This window comes from Heliangelus exortis, chromosome 5, assembly GCF_036169615.1.
Source record: "Heliangelus exortis chromosome 5, bHelExo1.hap1, whole genome shotgun sequence".
NCBI classification, from domain to species: Eukaryota; Metazoa; Chordata; class Aves; order Apodiformes; family Trochilidae; genus Heliangelus; species Heliangelus exortis.
The window spans coordinates 32,959,023-32,977,687 of NC_092426.1; the positions used below are offsets into that span (position 1 = coordinate 32,959,023).

At 41.0% G+C, this 18,665-nt stretch overlaps 1 protein-coding gene across 3 annotated transcripts in view; it reads right to left on the reverse strand.

Annotated features, from left to right (window-relative positions):
• PLEKHH1 (pleckstrin homology, MyTH4 and FERM domain containing H1) overlaps positions 1–18,665 on the reverse strand; it is a 48,829-nt gene that overhangs the window by 13,337 nt on the left and 16,827 nt on the right. For all 3 annotated transcript variants that reach the window (XM_071744438.1, XM_071744436.1, XM_071744437.1), the window contains exons 5-19: positions 18,096–18,179; positions 16,490–16,571; positions 12,684–13,693; positions 10,303–10,381; positions 9,608–9,696; positions 8,972–9,122; positions 8,724–8,863; positions 7,845–7,955; positions 6,301–6,387; positions 5,181–5,342; positions 4,138–4,218; positions 2,999–3,178; positions 2,759–2,867; positions 1,397–1,509; positions 567–743 (exon numbers count right to left, since the gene is read on the reverse strand). In XM_071744438.1, the coding sequence (XP_071600539.1) occupies positions 567–743; positions 1,397–1,509; positions 2,759–2,867; positions 2,999–3,178; positions 4,138–4,218; positions 5,181–5,342; positions 6,301–6,387; positions 7,845–7,955; positions 8,724–8,863; positions 8,972–9,122; positions 9,608–9,696; positions 10,303–10,381; positions 12,684–13,693; positions 16,490–16,571; positions 18,096–18,179 (2,655 nt within the window). The remainder of the gene's footprint in view (positions 1–566; positions 744–1,396; positions 1,510–2,758; positions 2,868–2,998; positions 3,179–4,137; positions 4,219–5,180; positions 5,343–6,300; positions 6,388–7,844; positions 7,956–8,723; positions 8,864–8,971; positions 9,123–9,607; positions 9,697–10,302; positions 10,382–12,683; positions 13,694–16,489; positions 16,572–18,095; positions 18,180–18,665) is intronic.

Genomic DNA, 18,665 nt, shown 5'->3' on the forward strand with positions numbered 1-18,665 from the left:
ATATTGACTAACGTAACCAGAGCTAAGTGAACAATGAAGACTTAAATTAATACTCCTTTCTGATTTGTAACTGCAAATCTTAAAGATTACTCTGGGGAACTTTGTTTCAAATAGACCTGTTACTCTTCAACCATGTTTTGTTTTCTCATTTGAGCTGGGAATATCATAATCAAGCATCTACATTCATGCTGTAGCTTATTCGTTTGATTTACCCAATATTTATAGTACAAAAATCAGATTTCATGCTTAATAGTAACACTAATGATTTGCATGCTGTCGATTCATTAAAACGGAAAACAAAATTAGTGGCAATTATGAGCAATGAATTTTTATTCTGAATAAGCCATTTGCAACTGGTAAATGGTTAAATTCAAACTAAAGTTTATTTTGCAACTAGCTACATTCTCAAAGTTCTTATTTGCCCACCAGTGCCATGATTATCTTTCCTCCACCACACCTTTAGCATTTGCACAATTTTATGAGAGCCAGACCCATTGCTAATTATTAAAAACATAGAACTAAATACAAAGCATTTGCAGGGTGGAAGTGACAAAAGAGGAACTGACCTGAATGACTGAGTGGTTCTGAGGCTGTCGGCAGCTGGTCTGTTTAACAAGCTGACAGTAAATTTCATTTTGCAATTCAGTGTGTGTCAAGCAGACCTGCAGTGCTGTCTGGGCAAGGGACACGTGGTAATCTATAGAGGCTGCCTCCACAGGGACATTGATGAAGAGCTGGCAGGACTAGAAAAGAGTGGGAGTTAGTCAGTGCCACAAATACAGCAACACTTCTCTGGTACTTTCCCAGGTAGGTTCCCCAGATGTGTCCCCAGACAATTAATGAATTCTTCTAAATAACCCTGAAAGGAGGGAGAGGAGTAAATACCTTATTCTTGTCTCTCCCTTTTTAGTTGTGGCAACAAGAAAATTCACTCAGGTGATCAAAATTTCCTGAGATCAAAATATTAGCAAAAGAACATAGGGGAAAATGTGCTTCCTGCCTTCCATGCCTAGGCTTTACTTTGCTGAAACTGCTGATCTTACACTTCCAGAATGCAAGAATCAAACATCTGCTGACAGACACAACTGACTTAGCCAGTGAATTCTTTCAGTTTCCTTCAATTCAACTGTTGGAGAGGAAAAAGGAAGATAAGGCTAACTTTGAAGTGTAAAGCCTGTGGGGGACATTGCTCCTAAACCCAGATTCCCTACAAGGACAAGTTAAATTTGCAGAGAATAAATGACACCTAATATCTGACTTTCCTATTTTAACTAAATGACCCATCAGGCCTGTCTAAAGCAACCAACGGTGACAGTAAATATTGTGAGGAACAACATGACCAAGTTTCAACAAAATAGCAAAGTAACTGAAAACCAGGCAACATCCCTTTAAATACCTTAAAAAGTTTCAGAGCTTCAGTCTGTAGAGCCTCAGATGGCAGAGTGGTGAGAGATGTGTGCAGCCCATCTTTACTGTAGCACAACATAGGATGTTTCCATAGAGGTGAATCTGAGGTAGCAGATGAGCAAAAACATGCAGTGTCAGAAACAGAATAAAGGTAACAGCATCTGTGTTAAAAGAAGCTTTGCAGAAATGTCAAAACACTCGAGGAAGCACCACCAGTGCACTAAGCCTGCCACGTGACTGGTTTCAGTAAAGCCTGCATGAACAAGGAGTCACCAGGAGCATTAGCCATCAGCAGAAGGAAGTATTGCCACCTTTCAGTCCTGCTATGTTAAAGCTTCTCATCAGCTGGATTCTGGTGAGAAACTGCTCAGCTGTGTGTTCAAAGAAGAAACAAAGACTGCTAGGACAGCTGCCTGCAGCGGGGTCCTTTGTTAGTGCAAGTCACTATTCAGCAGTAAGCAAGGTTCACATATAGGAATATGCAAGTGTGCAGGAAAAAGAGTATTAAGTACAAATGCCTATGTTAATACATAATAAATACATAATATATCGCCTTCCGCATTTAAGCCAGGCCTTGTAGAGCTTCCCGCAACCACGTCAGATGGAGCCACTACGTTGCTGCGGGACGCTCTATAAAGAGCTCCAAAAACGCAACCACGAGTGAAGCTCCACAAGGCCAGGCTTAAATGCTGTAGGCGGCGTGAAGAGCTCGGAGTAAAAGCCCAGCACAGCAAGACAACAGCCCGGAATGGCGAGCCAGGCAGGAGAGAAGAATGAGGCTCGAAAGGCGCAGCGAGTTGGCGCGCGGAACTCAAGCCCGAGGAATGCTGAAGCTGAAGCGGAGCTCTGAGTGCGCATCAAGTCAGTGCGGTCCTGAAACGGAGTCTTCCAGGGACACGCGATAGTGCGGTCCTGAAACAGAGCCCTAGGGACACGCGATGCGGTCCTGAAACGGAGCCTCCCAGGGATACGCGATGCAGTCCTGAAATGGGGCCCTAGGGACACGCGATAAGACTGGTGGGCTGAATGCTCGGAGAAGCCTCTGCATGGCCAGGCATTCCGAGGTGGCGAGTACCAGCGAAAACTGAGCTGGTGTTTTAAGACCTCATCTCCTGCTAACAGAGGCTAAAGAAGAGCCGTGTCCCCGAGAGAAGACTCGCCGCAACATTTGGTGGAGAATGCGGGCAACAACAGCAGCCGTGAACGCTGAGGTAATATAAGAAGCTCTACACGACCACGATTGTGGTACTAGAAGAGAAGGACACTATATCATAGGCTGTTCTATCAAGAATCCCCTTCCCCTTCCATATGCTTTGCTACCATGGAAAAAGAGTCTGTGTTTTCTACTTACTCGGGTCTCCCTCTGCATCCAATAGTTTTCCAATGAGTTGTTCATAAGATGTGCCCACTGTGGCATTATGGCTACCAGCAGCTACAGTCAGATGGTACAGCCAGGTATTCTAGGCATAAGGACGAGAAGAGTACAGGTCAATTCAGACCTTGTGTTCTACAAACAGGTTCAGTCTCTATGCCCCATTTGTTCCCTGATACCAAAAGGTCTCTTCCTCTCCAAAAAGACTGCCTTTTTCACCTTCTCCTGCTTGGTGCGAATGAGTAAGTAGGTGGGACTCTGGTCCTGGGGGTGAATCACCAGTGTACAGTGGGATGAGAGAAGTCCTCCACCAGTAGCTTCATAATCTTCATCAGAGTCACAGGAACGGTCCACTTCTGCCACTTTGGACTCACGCATAGGCAGATGCCCTAGGGGACACTATAAGGAGGGGAAGCAAGTTAGATGTGTGCAGCTACTCCCCCGTTTATGGGCAGGGAACATAGGGAAAGAAAAACTAGGTCAAAATATCAGCAGTTCTGTAAAAAGTAAGGAATAGATGATAATTCAGTGTTTAACTAATGTAATTACATAATCGTGCATTTCTATAGAATTTTCGTCATCAACTGAAGCACTTACAAACTGTTTTACTACTTTTATTAATATTCTTGGTAGAGCATCTACTGGTCAGAATGAGAATATGCAAATAAAAAGATGACCTTTCCCATAAGGTATTGTTTTTTTCCCAATAAACTTGTCAGTTGTGTGTACTTCATTGGTTTTGCAAGGCAGGTTTGCATTTTCTGATGCTCAGTATCCTGAGCCACTGTTTTCTGATCCTGGTCAGGCTTTCTGCTTGCTAAGTACTGTTAGAATTACATAAATAGGTAGATTCATACAAACAGGATATCTGCTGTGCTAACTCTGGAGGTCAGTCCCAAGTATGAGGAACAGTGTTCCTTGATATTCTTAAACTTGGGTTTTGATATCACCAAGAAAAAGTAATGGACCATTGGGCCAACCTTCCAGAAACATTACACTGATTCAATGACCGTCCTGTTCCCATTTTGTTGTTGCTACTTATTTTCATGACAGTATGCAGAATGTATCAGCTGCTGTATAGAAGGCTGTTCTAAATGTTCTAAAAAAGATCTTAAGGAGAAAATGAGAAACAAGATATGAGAAATGAGAAACAGTGATCTGAGAAACAGCAGCCATTAGTCATTTTAGCTTAAAATTAAATCTGAGAAAATACTCTTTGTAGGGCTGGTGCTGTTATAAGGGGAGAAGTACAACCAAGAAAGAGCTTGAAGCTTGAGACACAGAAGCAGTAAAAAGAAAGCAAGCATAATGAGAAATGGGGAAAAAAGGCTCAGGAAGAAAAGGAGAAAAGGAATTACCTTATCTTCATGATTTCGATAGTAGTAGAAAGTTTTTCCAATCAGTGCACACCAGACCAGCTTGGAGTGCCCATGCTTGACCTTTAAGGAGGACAGACAAATACATATTTTTAACATCAGCAGTGTTAGTGAAACGATTTTCTAGCATTTCAACTTTGAACTCAACACTGCCTTCAAATTTTTTATATATATTATTTGTTCTCTGCTAATATAAGTTCCTCTCAAAATATCCAGGGCATCACTTCCAAAAGCTGATAAATAAATCCCACCTAAGTGGACGGGACAGAGGTGCTTAAGGAGACAGGTTCAAGGTTTGTCCAGTATTTTACTAATTCATTATAACTCATAATTTCTGTAACCTGAAATACAACATTAAGAATAACTTTTAAGATGATAAAAATTAATAATTTCAGCTCAGCAGGAAAAGACCAGTCAAGAGGTAGTCTAGGGAGCTGTTTGCTATTGCAGATGAACAAGCTTCAGATGCAGGTTGTCTTTAGCCATGCTAACCAGTATTGTATAAAAAATTCATAGTAACTTGGTATGCAAAAGTGATACACAGGAGTGGCAAAAAGCATAAGAATTTTCAGCCATTACATCTTGAGTTTACATGCATACAGTCTGGTACAATGAAAATAAATGCTAACCTAGAACCATGCAAGAGAATTTACTTGAAACTCCTATATGACCAAGTCAAGATCAATTAAATGTGACATTTAACAGCGTTTCCTGTTGGTTATTTTTCATTATGGCATGCTATGAATTCTATTGAAGACAGGCACACACAAGCTGGATATTTGTTATTACTTACTATTTGACAAAGTCCTTATCTCTCAGTAGCTTTGTTTGTCCCATTTCTTATAATTTATACAAACATTCCTCTCTCTGAAATACAGAAATGTACTGCTACTTTTCTTTCTTTCCTCACCCTTCTAGGGAGTATTAAAATACTAATTTCTTGCTAACATTTCCTGTGCAAACAAAGAAGCTGGCATACTGTCAATACTGAGCTAAACTGAATAAAGTGAGAAATAGTACCTTACCTTGGTGAGCCAACCTTTCACAGTAGGTTTAGCATCACCGCGGGGAACACCAACAGGAGAGGTCACTTGCACTCTTAGAACACTCTGTAGGACATGAATCCACTCCTCCAGGATGTTGGGAGAGTCTGCTGTCAGGAAGTAGGTTCTCTTTTCTGTCATGAGCTGCAAGGAAAAGAAGTGAGTATAAATCTGCACACCTAAAAATCTTTTCTTCATCTGCTGAGTTTCATTATCCCATTCGGATCTTTTTCGGTGGTTCAGGAGGGATTTTTTTGGGTAAGAAAAAAGGTGCTAATCCTCAAAGTCCAACTGAAAGAACTGAAACTCAGATGAATCAGATTCTCCTGAGCTCTCTTGCTGTTTCTGTTGGATACTCTGGCTTTATCTCCTCTGCCATAATTTCTTGTTTCTCAGTGCTGCTGCAAATTTTTCATATTAAAGTGACTACATAAATGGGTATTTTTTTCTGCCTTTACTTTGTATTGCACCCTGCCTTCAAAAGCTGGTGACTCTTTGGGAGAGAAGATGCTATGAATTTAATAGTATTAAGCCTTGACAACTTCAGTTCCATTAAGTGCCTTTTAGTTCAAGTATGAGAGAAGCTTTAATACCAAAGTTGTAACAAGACCTCTAACAATAATGACTTAAAACTGAATGCAGTGATAGGCCAATTTCTCATACTTTGGAAGTCGCATTCTAAAAGGAATGCAACACTTCAGATGTTTCTTCAGATCCTCCAGCCACATAAAGTCAGGTGGGAGATCTTGTGAGAGCAGTCTTTCAGAAAGAGGGGATTCTAGGTACTATCTGATTTTAAATGTTACAAGAATCACTTTTCCCCACACATTTCCAGCTCTGCAAAAAAAAAAGGAAAGGGCTAACACTTTTGTGTAAAACAAAACAAACATAAAGGAGAATTTCTTTCAATTTTGAAAAAGCTGTACCTGGGCTACAATTTAGCTTTTTCCTCATTATTTATTAAACTAACTGCCTGGCTTGCTCCAGGATAAATTTAGATCATAATAGCTGAGACACAGAGTACCATTCAGCCTGAAATAAGTGTTCTCTCACCCAGCCACTGAGTGTGTAGTTATCTGCAGGATGATAAAGCAATGCTTACCTGGAATGTTTGGGACCCTTCACCTCTGACAATTTGGCATGAGGAATTCAGCTCCATCTGCCCTTGTGGTTTGCGGATGACGTCACTCTGAGGAAAGGAAATCAAACAATTTTTTCAGTAGAAAAAACCCCCAGGTGGGGTTTAAGAGTACTTAAGAGTACTTAAATACAACAGAATACACATGTGCAGGTTGCAGTGTGCATTCCTGAGCTGGAAAGGACAGATGAAAGTTGCGAGGTTGAATATGAGACAGTGTGATCACATTGCAACAATGTGCAGAAGTCTCACTAGTGGCAGACAGTATAACAAGGATAAGGGTGACAAACACATGTCTTAGGGAGTTTGCACCAAACATTCAGGAAAAAACCAAACACCAAATGCTTTGTCACTGGGAAGACAACACACCACCAAACAGGTACCCAGATAGTGCCTCAATTTCCACCTTTTGAAACTTTCAAGACCCAGTTAAACACAGCCATGGGTGGTTTAATCTACATCTAGTGACAGCTCCTCCTCAATGTGTCAGTTGGACTAGGGCCCAGAAGTACCTTCCAACCAACAGGCTAAATTCTGCACATTTATCAAATTATTTTATGTATATGTACACACACATATACCTATATACTACATATTTATAATTTGCTTGTGAATTCTGATGGATAGAGCTAGTATCAGAAATAAAGGGTATCACTGTGCCCTAAGGCATATTTTTTATCTTGACAGGATATAACAACTGAAGAAATATAAACATTGAAAATAAATCAATATTTCTGACTTTTAAGCAAGGATGTGTATATATAGACAGAAATATACAGGTATGGGAAAAACTGCTACGTCCAGAAAAAAAGATATGTAAGGTGAACAACCCTAAATATATTTCTCTGTAATGTAGCTAAGCACAGAAGAATAATGAAGGCCAACAATAAATGTATTTTTTGTATATATAAATTTTGAGTGCCTACTACTAGAATTTTCCAAATAATGTAACTTTGAAACAGGTGGGAGTTATAAAACTTATTTGGAGAAGTTTGGATGCACAGACTCCCTCAGGATTGCTTCATCAACCACTGTTAGACAGCATTACTTCCATGTGGGAAGCAGAAAAATTAAAGAATCCCAATTTCTTCCTCCTGAAAGTTGAAGTTTTCCTCACAGACTCCTGTCCTGACATGCTGACATGGAGGTACGTATCTGCACCCTCCTGGTACTGTAATTTATTTTTCCTGTATTTTCATCTTAAGCATGACCAAAGCTGGGCTGTGGTGCTTTCTGCTTTTCCTCATCTGTACAAAGTTAGCCAGTAGGTGTCAAGCTTCTGCTCCTGTGAACAAATTTTCATCCCCTGGGAACAGCCACCACAAGGAGCTTCTCTGCCTAAGCAAAGACCCATGGCTGAACCTGTGAGTCAGGCATAAATCTCTTTGTCAGGACATTTTGGGGGATGTTTGCTCATGAATGCCCACTCTGCCAGTGGTATCAGCCTGGAACTGGTTCTGCAGACAGCCTGTGCCCCACACAGGAATAAATGTATCCTAGTGACTTACCGGAGACTTGTAGTACATGATTTGTCTGTTTCTTAGAACAAACCATCGTCTCTTCCACATCTTCACCTGGCTGCCCATTTTAAGCAAGTAGCCTGATTTCTCCATGGGTTCCTTGAGGGTAAAGAGCAAGGAAGAGACGTTACCTTTCACTTCTCAGAATACAAATGACAGAGTGCTGAAATCAAGCTCAGGCATTTGCTCCATCTCCATAATTTTCCACTTTACTCTGCCAGGTGGGAGTAACAGTCATCAAAAGTCAGTGCTCTCTGTTCAATTTGGAGGGGACTGTGTGGCTGCAGATACCAAATTGTGTTGTTTTAGTAAAGAAGATCATTCGAAGAACATTCAAAGATCATTTCACTGATTGCTTGATGCACTGAAAACTTATGCCTTCCTACCATAGCAGTGATATTCCAAATAAAATTGAAGCCTGCCTCTAAGCCACAATTAGACTCTTGTTCCTTATCTGTTTGATCTCTTACATTCAAGAGTACAGAATTTTAATGCTACCTGTGTTGGAATTGTTTTTCTAGGTCAAAATATTTTATCCTTTCTCCTTCTTTCCTCTGAATTTCCAAACTTGCTTCATCACAAAAGTGTAAGGCCACCATTACAGTAGAATATGACTACAGAAAACTGTACAGCTCATCAGGAAAGAATAAAACCCTTGATGCTTACACTTTTTTCTAACCATTTAACAGAAACTGGCCCTTCTTCTGAAGTATCAAGTAGTGTCTTCTGATAAAAACCAGCTGGACCAACAGCCTAGTCTGCTAGAGCATTATTTTGCAGGTGATAACCCAATACAATGTAGTTAAGCATTTTCTCTTTTGAGGCCAACACTGTCTCCCTTCACAGCTCTGAGGTAGCAAGACTTACAGTGCAGATTCCACCATCAGTGGAATAGGAAGATGTTCGCTGTAGCTTATGTTCTGGCTCTGAATAGTCACCATCCAAAGAGCAGGCATCAGGAGGAATGGCATAGTCACTCTCAGAGCTCAGTGAGGACATAGAGGCACCTGTTCAAAATACAGGAAAGAATGAGAATCAACAATGCTGTTCAGGACATGTTGCATCACCTGTGAGGACAGAGTTCATGCTGCTCAGTAGCAATAGCCCCAGTTTACCTCTCTTCACTGCACGAGGGCTGCCTGGCATGCTAGCCTTCCTGTTCTCAGATCCAGCAGTAGAAGTCCTAAAGCTGGCATGGGAACCACAGTCATCATCAGAACCTGAAGACTCATCTAAGAAAGGCACGTTGCTGATCTGTGTGGCTTTCTGGAAAACAGGTCTGTATGGTTAGCATGTGAGGTACGAGTTTCCATTCCTGCTCAACAAGGACACAGACCAAACAGTGCAGGTCTTTCACTTCCACACTGCCCTGCCCCATACTTGTCCCAGTGTTCATTTCCTCCCTTTCTAGTCTAAGAGCATCCAAGCTGGACTTGCTCGTCTGATACGTTTGGGTCTCCTCAAGAGCTCTCTTCCATTTCATTCTCCAGGCTACACCTACTACCACCTCTAGGTTTCTACAGCCCCACAGTGCACACTGCAGCTTCCTGGACCAAAAGCTGCTGCCTTGTCCTGTATTCTTAAATACATTGATCACCTGCTACCCCACCTGTGTTCTTTTGGTGTCCAGTACTCCCTGGCATTCTCTAATTTTCTGTCCTTCACTGCACAGCTTCATCTTGTTCTCTCTCAAATTACTGGCAGCCCTGGTCCATGCTTTTCATAAGAGGAAAAGTAAGGTAACTCCTTACCCCCTTCAGCGTTGTGTAGACTGGCACTGTGACATTTCTGTAGATGAGACAGGTAAATGGCCCAGAAGTTGAATGCGAGAAATTGGAAACTGGGAAAATTCAGAGACAGAGAGCAAGAGAGCAAATAATACAAACTGGTGAAAAGGAGGGGGGTTTAATGGAGAGGTACACATATGTGTGTAAGAACTTAGGTAGCCCATCAAATAATGGAGGATTGCCATCCTGGACAGTCTGGCCTCAGAAGCCCAGGGAACATGTTATTAATTCCATGCAACTGCCAGAGATGGCTGCAATGCTGCCTCTAGTTATCCCCACACTGTGCTCCCCATGGTACACAGCAACCCAGTGCACCAGGTCCAAATGGGTAGAAGCCATAATAGGGAAGGTGATGGTGAATCAAAAGATTAAAAGCAGTCACAGACATGCTGAGGCAGAACTGTGAAGGAGATGAAGATAATACAATCCCTGAAGATGTCACTGAATACGGGGACTCAAGCAGCCCAGTACCAAACATCCCTGAGATGAGATGTATCTTCCTCCTATCCTTTTTGATTTTTTTTTAACTCAAGGCTATCTGCAAATCAAATTTACTTTGAAAACATTCAGGGAAATGAAGAAGTGTAAACAGACAGAAGCTCAAGTCCCACACTGTCACTGTAAACTCCCCCCAAGGATGGATCTTGTGTAGAACTTACAGCAGCTGGAAGTATCATTCACTGTGGCTGCTTCAGACAACCTCATACCAGACTTGGCCAGAGCATAGATTCGACTCTCCTGGAACAATAATGAACAGCAGTGGTCAGACCAAAACGTGATTCCTACTAGAAGAAATGCTCCTGTCACAGAATCCATCCCATCACACCTTTAGGCAGGAAGAAAGATTGCTCTCTTCCATCAGATATTGAATGAACATTACTGGACATGTGCACCTGTGCACAATTCCCTGAAGCACAAGAAACTCGGCTTATAAATGCTACAGAAACTCTATCCACAGACTGGAACACCTGCATGCAATTATCAACAAATTACTATATCATAGCTTGGAAAGAGATGTTTTCTCCAGTTTATGAACAGTGCAGCAAAATGAATCAAAACCAGCCCTAAAACAGGACAATCCATTGAGTCATCCCCTGTAAAGGATTCTCTGTCTCTGATAAGGGAATGAAAGAAATGTCTGGAATGATCTTGATAAGCCTGTGTCTCATTTATAACAACATAGGAAGCTTTCAGTTCAAAGGACCTCCAATAGCTTCACAAATTGATAAAAATTCCAAGGGTGGAACTTAAACCTCTAACTAAATGCAGTGTTATGACTAAGACATCACAAAGTCTAAAATGAATAAAAGTCAAAGCTAGGAATCCCCTCACTGGTCCTTAAAGCATACAACCAATCACTATCAGATAACACACATAATATAAATGACAGTACTTAAGACTGTGAAGTCAAGTACATAAAAGAAATTATAGAACTAGTATTTTCTGTATTTATATTGTGATTAGTCTCTAATGAAATACTACATGCATTTATTTACCCAGACACTTCTGATTCAGGGCAGATAATGGACATTTATCAGTGATTAAGCTTCTATTTAATGTTCTATTAATGCTTTAGTATTTGACATACTTAAAGTTGTCCTACTTGGATACATTTACTTGACTTGGGTCTGAAGACAAAATAAGGGATTTTCCTGTGGTGTTCCTGACTGTTATAGTGCAATGTTGTATAACAATTAATAAAAACATTTTAAAAAACCCTAGAAGGGACACTGATGGGTGTTACAGCTGCTTTCCAGAAGAGAAACTCAGACACAGGTTCTTTGAAGTATCCAGTATCTTTGGAATACCCATTTCAGTATGTCCAAGATCTGGCTTTTTGAGAATTTAACATGGTATAACATTGTTTGTAATGGAAACAAGTGAAGACTTCTCTAATCAAATTTACTTGCCAAACTCAAATTAGACATGTGTGGAATTGATCATTACCTCTGGAAAATTTGGCATAAGGGACTAAAAGAACCTTACATGGGAACTCTAGGTCAGAGAAAGGCATGGCAGCCAGTCTCTGAGACACATTTCCCTTCTTCCAAGTGAGTAAGCTACTCCTGATACCTTTCTAACTTCTGCAGCAATTAAAATAGACATCTTGAAAACCTCCATTTCTTTACTACACTACCCAGATTCATCCCCATCTCAGTTCCATATTATGGATTGAAAGAAAAGAGATTTCTTTGGAAAAAGAGCTGTGATTATATTGGGGTTTAAACTTGCATCATAAAGGACATGGCCAAAGATCACAAATATTGTTAAATTTTCATAGAAAAAAATATAAAATATGGGGATTAACAATGAGTTCTTGATTTTGCACCCTTAACAGTCCACTTATTTGCCTATGCTTTTAAAAAAGCAAATTTATAACGGAATTCTCTCTTTTGATACTACATTGATGTCCATCAAGTTTATCAGTTAGATCAAGATATCAGCAACCAATTCAATCAACTGAACTAACAAGTAACTGAAATTGATAACAGACATCTTTCTCATGTGAAGGAAGCAGTAAGACATGTATATTCACTTCATCAATGTGAAATAAAACCCTTCACATTATTTTCCAAATAACAGAAGTACGCCATGAGATATGAATGCTGAGATCTAATCCATAGATCTATTCTACTACCCACAGCTTTTTCTGACCCCAAAACTATCTGGTATGGTCCATTCACTTGCACTTATGACTCACTTTTCTATCTTAAGCACGTAACAAGAGAACTAGGGATTAACTTTTGATGACCCATAAGAATAAACAATGATGCAGCACCTCTTGACTTTCATTTTTATTCCTATGTTTCTTGTGTACTATTTTCTTCCATTTTTTTTCCCTTATAAAGAGAAAAGGACAAAAAACCTGTCAGGGGAACCAGGATACCCCATGATCTAGAACTGTCAGGCTAGGTAGTTCAAGCTTGTGACTGATGTCTGCAGAAAGCAATTGCTTGAGACAACAGCTGTTGTAACCTGCTACTGGGCACTACTCAAAGATAAGCAGCACTTATCAGACTGTTGTCCTTGCATTTCTTACCCATGATGGGAATCTGTGCAGTGGTGGTGTGGGAGGTTTACCTCCTGGGTCAAGTATGCCAGCCTCAGAACTCACAGCTTCTCTCTGCCCTGCAGATAAGCAGTTTCTTTCCTCATACCCTCCAGCTTCTTGGGTCCTCATCGGGCCACGTTCTGTCTCCATCTTCTCCAGTACCCCATCATCATCAATGTCTGTCTCCTTCACTTGCTCATGGCAGACTGGAGAGTCTGTTATGGGCTGGAAGGTGCTAGTCTCTAAGCTCATTACACGACAGAAAGAATTAGCCCCTGGCTGTGGCTGGCTGTAATGTCTTTTGGCTAGCTGGATACTGTCTCTTGGTGTATTGGGAGTTCGTATTTTTGGAAAGGTCATACTACTGCCCAGGCCACATTCCCTCCCTGGACAGAAGGAATGTGCTGTGGCAGCTGATGTTGACACAACCAGGGGTGGCTTAGTAGTTTGAATATGGCCCTCAAGCATGCTCATTATTTCTCCTGAGGAAGAGGAGTCCAGCTGGTGGGAGTGGAACCTGGCACTCAGATCAGAGAAGCGGGTGCTGTCCAAAGTCACTTGCTGAAAGGTGCTCACAGCATTACGGTTTCCGTCCAGAGATGACTGGAAAGTCAGAGCCTCAAGGATTCTTGTGGCTTCAGCTGGAGAGTCCAGTGATGTGGGATCAGTGCACCCTAACCTGTGTTCAGAACTTACAGCTGGGAATACATCCTTCTCTGTGGAGAGATTCCAGCTCGATCGGCCAGACATGAACTTCAGCATGCTCTGGGAAAGCAGAGATTTATCCTCTCCATTCTCAGTAAAGGTGTCACTGGCAAGGACTATGTTTGCTGTAGAGAGGACACGTTTGGCAGGTCCTGTCTGACACACCTTTCCAAAACCAGGTGCAAGGAGCACAGATTTCTGGTCTACCTTCTCAGCGAAAGAGGCCTGTGACACTCTGGGCTTCAGAGAATTAGAGCTCCAAAGAGATTCAAAGGGAAGAATACTGGTCATATCTGCAACAGAGGAGAACATATGGTTAGGGCATTCAAATGCTTTGCTGTCCAAAATCTTATTTGATGGTGTAAATTGTTCATGTCAGCTGTATTTCAATAGCACCCTGGCCTGGTTAGGACTATGCAGAATGGAGACAGCTGAGCACAGCAGTAACAGCAGTGCTGAGTATTTATAATTGGGAATAGCACAGAAAAGATTAATAGAAAATGAGTAACTGTTTTTTCTTACAACAGCAGAAGTAAGGGGTGAAATGAAACTAATGAAACTATCATGCAGAGCATCTGAAACTTACAGAAGGAAGGGTTTGGGCTTTTTTTTTTTTTAAGGAAAAAAAAAAAAAAAAAAGAAATCTGCATTGTCCAAAAGATGGACCAGAAAAAGTAATTTATCAATGGTACAAATGGTTATGGCTAGGACCTTCCTAAAACACTAACAGTAGATGCTGGAAGAATACATGGAAAGGACAGCTCTTCTTGCAATATTTTCTGTGCTTTTCTGGAATATTCACTACTAGCCAGGAGACAAGATACTAGCCTAGACAACCTTTCAGTCTAACTCAATACAGCAGTTTTAGCTCATAATCCATCATTATGTCCTCTCTCAAAACAGCCACAAGAAGGAAGTGCACCAATCCACACATTATTTTGTTAAAAACCACCTATGTGGCCAGAACACTGCTTAGCATGGCTTTCAGCTTCAATGGATCTACAATGATTTAAGCCATCATGTAAGCTGGTACAGTTCCTCCCATTCCTAGATGAGGCCTTCAGCACATGTATGAAAACCTCCTTAATCATCACATGAATCAGTAAGGTTACTTTCTTTTCAAGACTGTCCCTAGACCTTTTTACTCTCCTTTTGTGCTATATGACCCAAGCAGTGCTTTTTTTCTCAAATTTTATCAGTCACTTACATGGTTTTGCTGTAAAAACTTCCTTTTCTTCATGTGTTTTTTTTTCTTCTTCTCTGCCCTTTCAATTGCTATATGAGAAGATGACATAAAAGATAGACCCTAGATTGCCTCCATTGTTCCTTGTCTATTTAGTTGCTATACTTCATAATTCTTTCACTTTCTCCCTTTCCATAATTACTAGATTTAAAGACCATTTCATTCAGTTTTACAGGTTCTGCTGAGCAGCAGGTTTAGGGTATATGAAAGCATGAATAAAACTGGGGAGTGGCAGAGCATATTATTTCACTTTATGATTTTGATTGACCTTGGCATTTATATAGTGCCTGATTGAAGAGAACCAAGTCATAAGATTCTTTGAAAACTGCATAAATGTGGGTGAGTGTAACTTCACACAGCTATCACCAAAATACTGCATAACCATCAAGCTCTACAGGCACTGCTCTACCAGTAATGGGATTTTACAACAAGTAGGAACAGCACGAAGACACAAAGTAACAGAGGGAATGGCAAAGAGCAGAGTAAGTCACTGTTGACTGGGAAGAGGATGAAACCTGCTCTTGGAAACACAGCTGAGAAAAATACAAGCAGGAGAAAGTGACATTGACACTTGAGCCACAAGGAGCTGAATGTGAGCAAAGCTATTCCTAACACATAACAGGCTACATAAATCCTGGCACACATCTTCCCCTGCCACTGGGGCAAGTCATTAGTGTAGACTGAAAAGAGACCACTCATTAAAAATCAGTATTTTTGCAGTGTCCTAGATGTGACAGCACACCCAGCACAGCAAGATGTTACTATTAGCATGGCAAGCAAGAAGAGATTTGCCTCTTTGAAGAGGCCCCTTAATTCAGTCTGGCACAGTGACACTAGTGGGGGTAAAAGGAGAGGCCAGAGAGTTGGGATCCAGGGAACACTTAATACCAGATTATTAACGCAGCTTACAGCCATTCTCTATTTGCAAACAGCCAGAGCCAGAGGGGATGAGCAAAACTCAGTCAATAAAGCATTTAGCTATAAATGCTGGGGGATTTAGAAGGTATTTCATCCTATTCCCTTGCTGTGGAGTGATAGGAATGCCAGAAAGTCTTCTGCAGGAAAGAAATGCCCCCTGTGTGCATGACCAGTGAAGTTCTGGAAACTAGCTCATCTTCCTATGACCAAACCAAGCTCATGTATAAAAAAAAACAAAACAAAAAAACCCAAAACAAACCAACAAAAAAAACCCCAAAAGAACAAAACAAAGAACAAACAAAAAAAAAAACCAAAACCCACCACACAAGAAGATAATTTTATCTTCAAAATCTGTTCCTATGAAAGATTATTCCAAGCCTTGGAAACCAAAGTTCTCCATCTATCCACCAAATAAGAACCAGAAAAGCAGAAGCACCATAAGCAGCTTTTTCCAACCCAACCTGATAGCAGAAGAACTTAGCTTCTAAAGGCAGACCAGACAGCTGCTGCCTTTGCCCATTCAGTCCTCAGTTATGAAACCAGCAGAGGTTCTGTGGGGATGAGGATCACTCCCATGTGGAGGTAAAGTGAAATACCTCAGAGACTTTACCCAGCACCACTAAAAAGAGTGGATAGCTTTGCTATGTATTACAGTGAGGAGCTCCATGGCTCATTTTAATTGCAAAAGCAGAGTGAAAAAAAGTGGTCTATGTACAATGGCTTTTGGAAAACCAATTAAGAGTTTACAAGGCAGGTAAGCAATGTTATTCCCATCTTAAAAATGGACCCACTGAGGAACAGAGCAATTCTGCTGCTTGCTCACTGCCACAAGTGCTAATTTCTGACAAAGTTAGGAATACAACCCAGGAATGCTGACTTCCACTCATGTGGTGTTTAGTAGGCTACAATGCCAGGTGAACACATTTACCTTGCAATGTATCCTGAAGGGCTTCAATTTGCTCCGTCAGCCTCTGATTACAGTTTTTCAGGTGGTAATTTTCTAGCTCAAGCTATGAAACAACAATAATAAAAACTGAAGAATAATGCAAAACTGTGTGACAGAATATGTCTTCATCTTTATTACACTGAAGTGTCTGAACAGGAAAGGGGAAACAGGATGAGTGAGTCTACCAGTCACCTCAACATCCTTCTCCTCAGTAGCTGCACTGGACAACCCACTTAAATACTTTGCTGTGCTTTCTCAAATAGCATCTGTAATATACTATTCTTGTTTCTCCAAAAGGTCTTTCAATTTCCTTTCCTACTACTGTTTATCATTTACTCCTGTTCCAGAACTGTCATGAAATAAATAATCAAAACTATTGCAATCCAGGAGAAGCACTTCTCCCATTCACTCTGTATGTGGTAAAAGGAGATTCCCTAAGTGGACCAAAGTGAACAAATAAAACCACAACACATTAAGGTTGCATTTACATTTGCAATTAGTGCACAAATAATTTTTTACAAATTTGCCTTATGTTTTTGCTCGAAGTGTCTCAGTATACATCCTTAAATGCAGTAGTGCACCCATAAAGGCTTCCTTCTTGGTGGAACTGAAGTCCAAATTACACCCAGGGTGCTATCTAGAACAACCCATTTGCAACACAGACACAAAGTCCTTCAGTTGGCAGTGGTCCTCTTGCACAAAGTATGCATCTAGCATCAGCATCTGCCACAAACTCCACTGCCAGTAAAGACACAAGGTGAAGTTATGGGCCTGGATTGCCAGCAGGTCACTCCAAGTCATCCCCTGTGTTTCCTCCTTGATGCTGCAGCACTCAGTAATGTAGATGCAACTTAAATTATCCCATATAAGAAAAGGAAAGAGAAGCAATTATCTAGACAATTTAATGAGATTACAAAGTCACATCATAGTACAACTAGAGCCCACGAGGACTGCTTTGTCCAACTCCAACAAATTCCCTTTCTGTTATAGACTGGGAAATCTATGTCTTTAACTTGGAATAAAACGGAAAGACTAGATAGCCCCTCTCCCACTATTACTTTAAAACATCTTTAAAATAGCTTGCTGACTCACTCATTATCTCTGTTTTTGCTAGTGGGTATTGAATTAGGTCCAGATAGAGGCATAAATCTACATTGTTGATAGGAGGGAGAGGTTAGACAGGAGAAAATGCTGGGCAGTAGGAAAATAGCATTGGTCAGATGGCAAAATCAAGGATGTGTATGTGTCAGAGCTACTTTGTCAGAAAAAGAGACAGAAGCTGCACCTAGAGGATAAAGGGAGAGGCAGAGGAAAGGTAGGTGAAAGGCACTTGAGACTAGTAACTCATCTTCAGAGACTGCTTTTAGGCATCAGTGATTTCAAAGTCACTTACAGTTTGCCTAGAGCAGCCCTCAGTAAGAGTGACAGCCCTAGCTCTGCAACTGAGTGTGTGTGGGGACAAACAACAAAAAGCCTCTGTGGCAGACTGACTGTCCTCAGGCTATTGTCCTACATAGGACTCCACTGGCAATGCAGCCACTGTACCTGGTCTTAGGCCTTGAAACCTGTCAGCAGGCTGAAGACTCACCTCTCTCAGCTTAAATGTTACCCACTCTTTGATCTTGGCAGCTTTCTCTTGAACAACTTTGGCTTCCTCAGTCCTCAACTGTTTCTGCACCAAAAAAAAAAAAAAAAAAAAAAAAAATTAGATGCATTAGCAGAGTACAACTGCTCTCAGTATACTGCATTAGGAGTGACTTAAACACCACGCACCACGGCTCCCACTACAGAAGTAAGACTTAGGACTGCCATTTGGATATTCTAATTTAGCTGACCACTGAAAAATCAAGCTCTAAGTTGTCCTACATGGTCCCTGGAGTCCAGTTCAGAGGGTGGTCTGAAGAGTTGGTTGTAGAATAGCAAAATCCAGCTCAGGTAATGACTGCCCACCCACAGTTTGTTTTGAGCACAGTCTATGACTTCTCCTGTTTTAGATGGTTTTGGAATGTTTGTTTGTTGCTGGGCACCTGTAGTGTTCCTGCAGCCTACAAACACATTGTTGTCTGAAGTTATTAAGACTCAAGCAGTGCAAGTAAGTGATGTATAAATTAGTGTAATTCTTCCAAGTAAAAGGGATTCAATTGCTGCAAGTACTGGT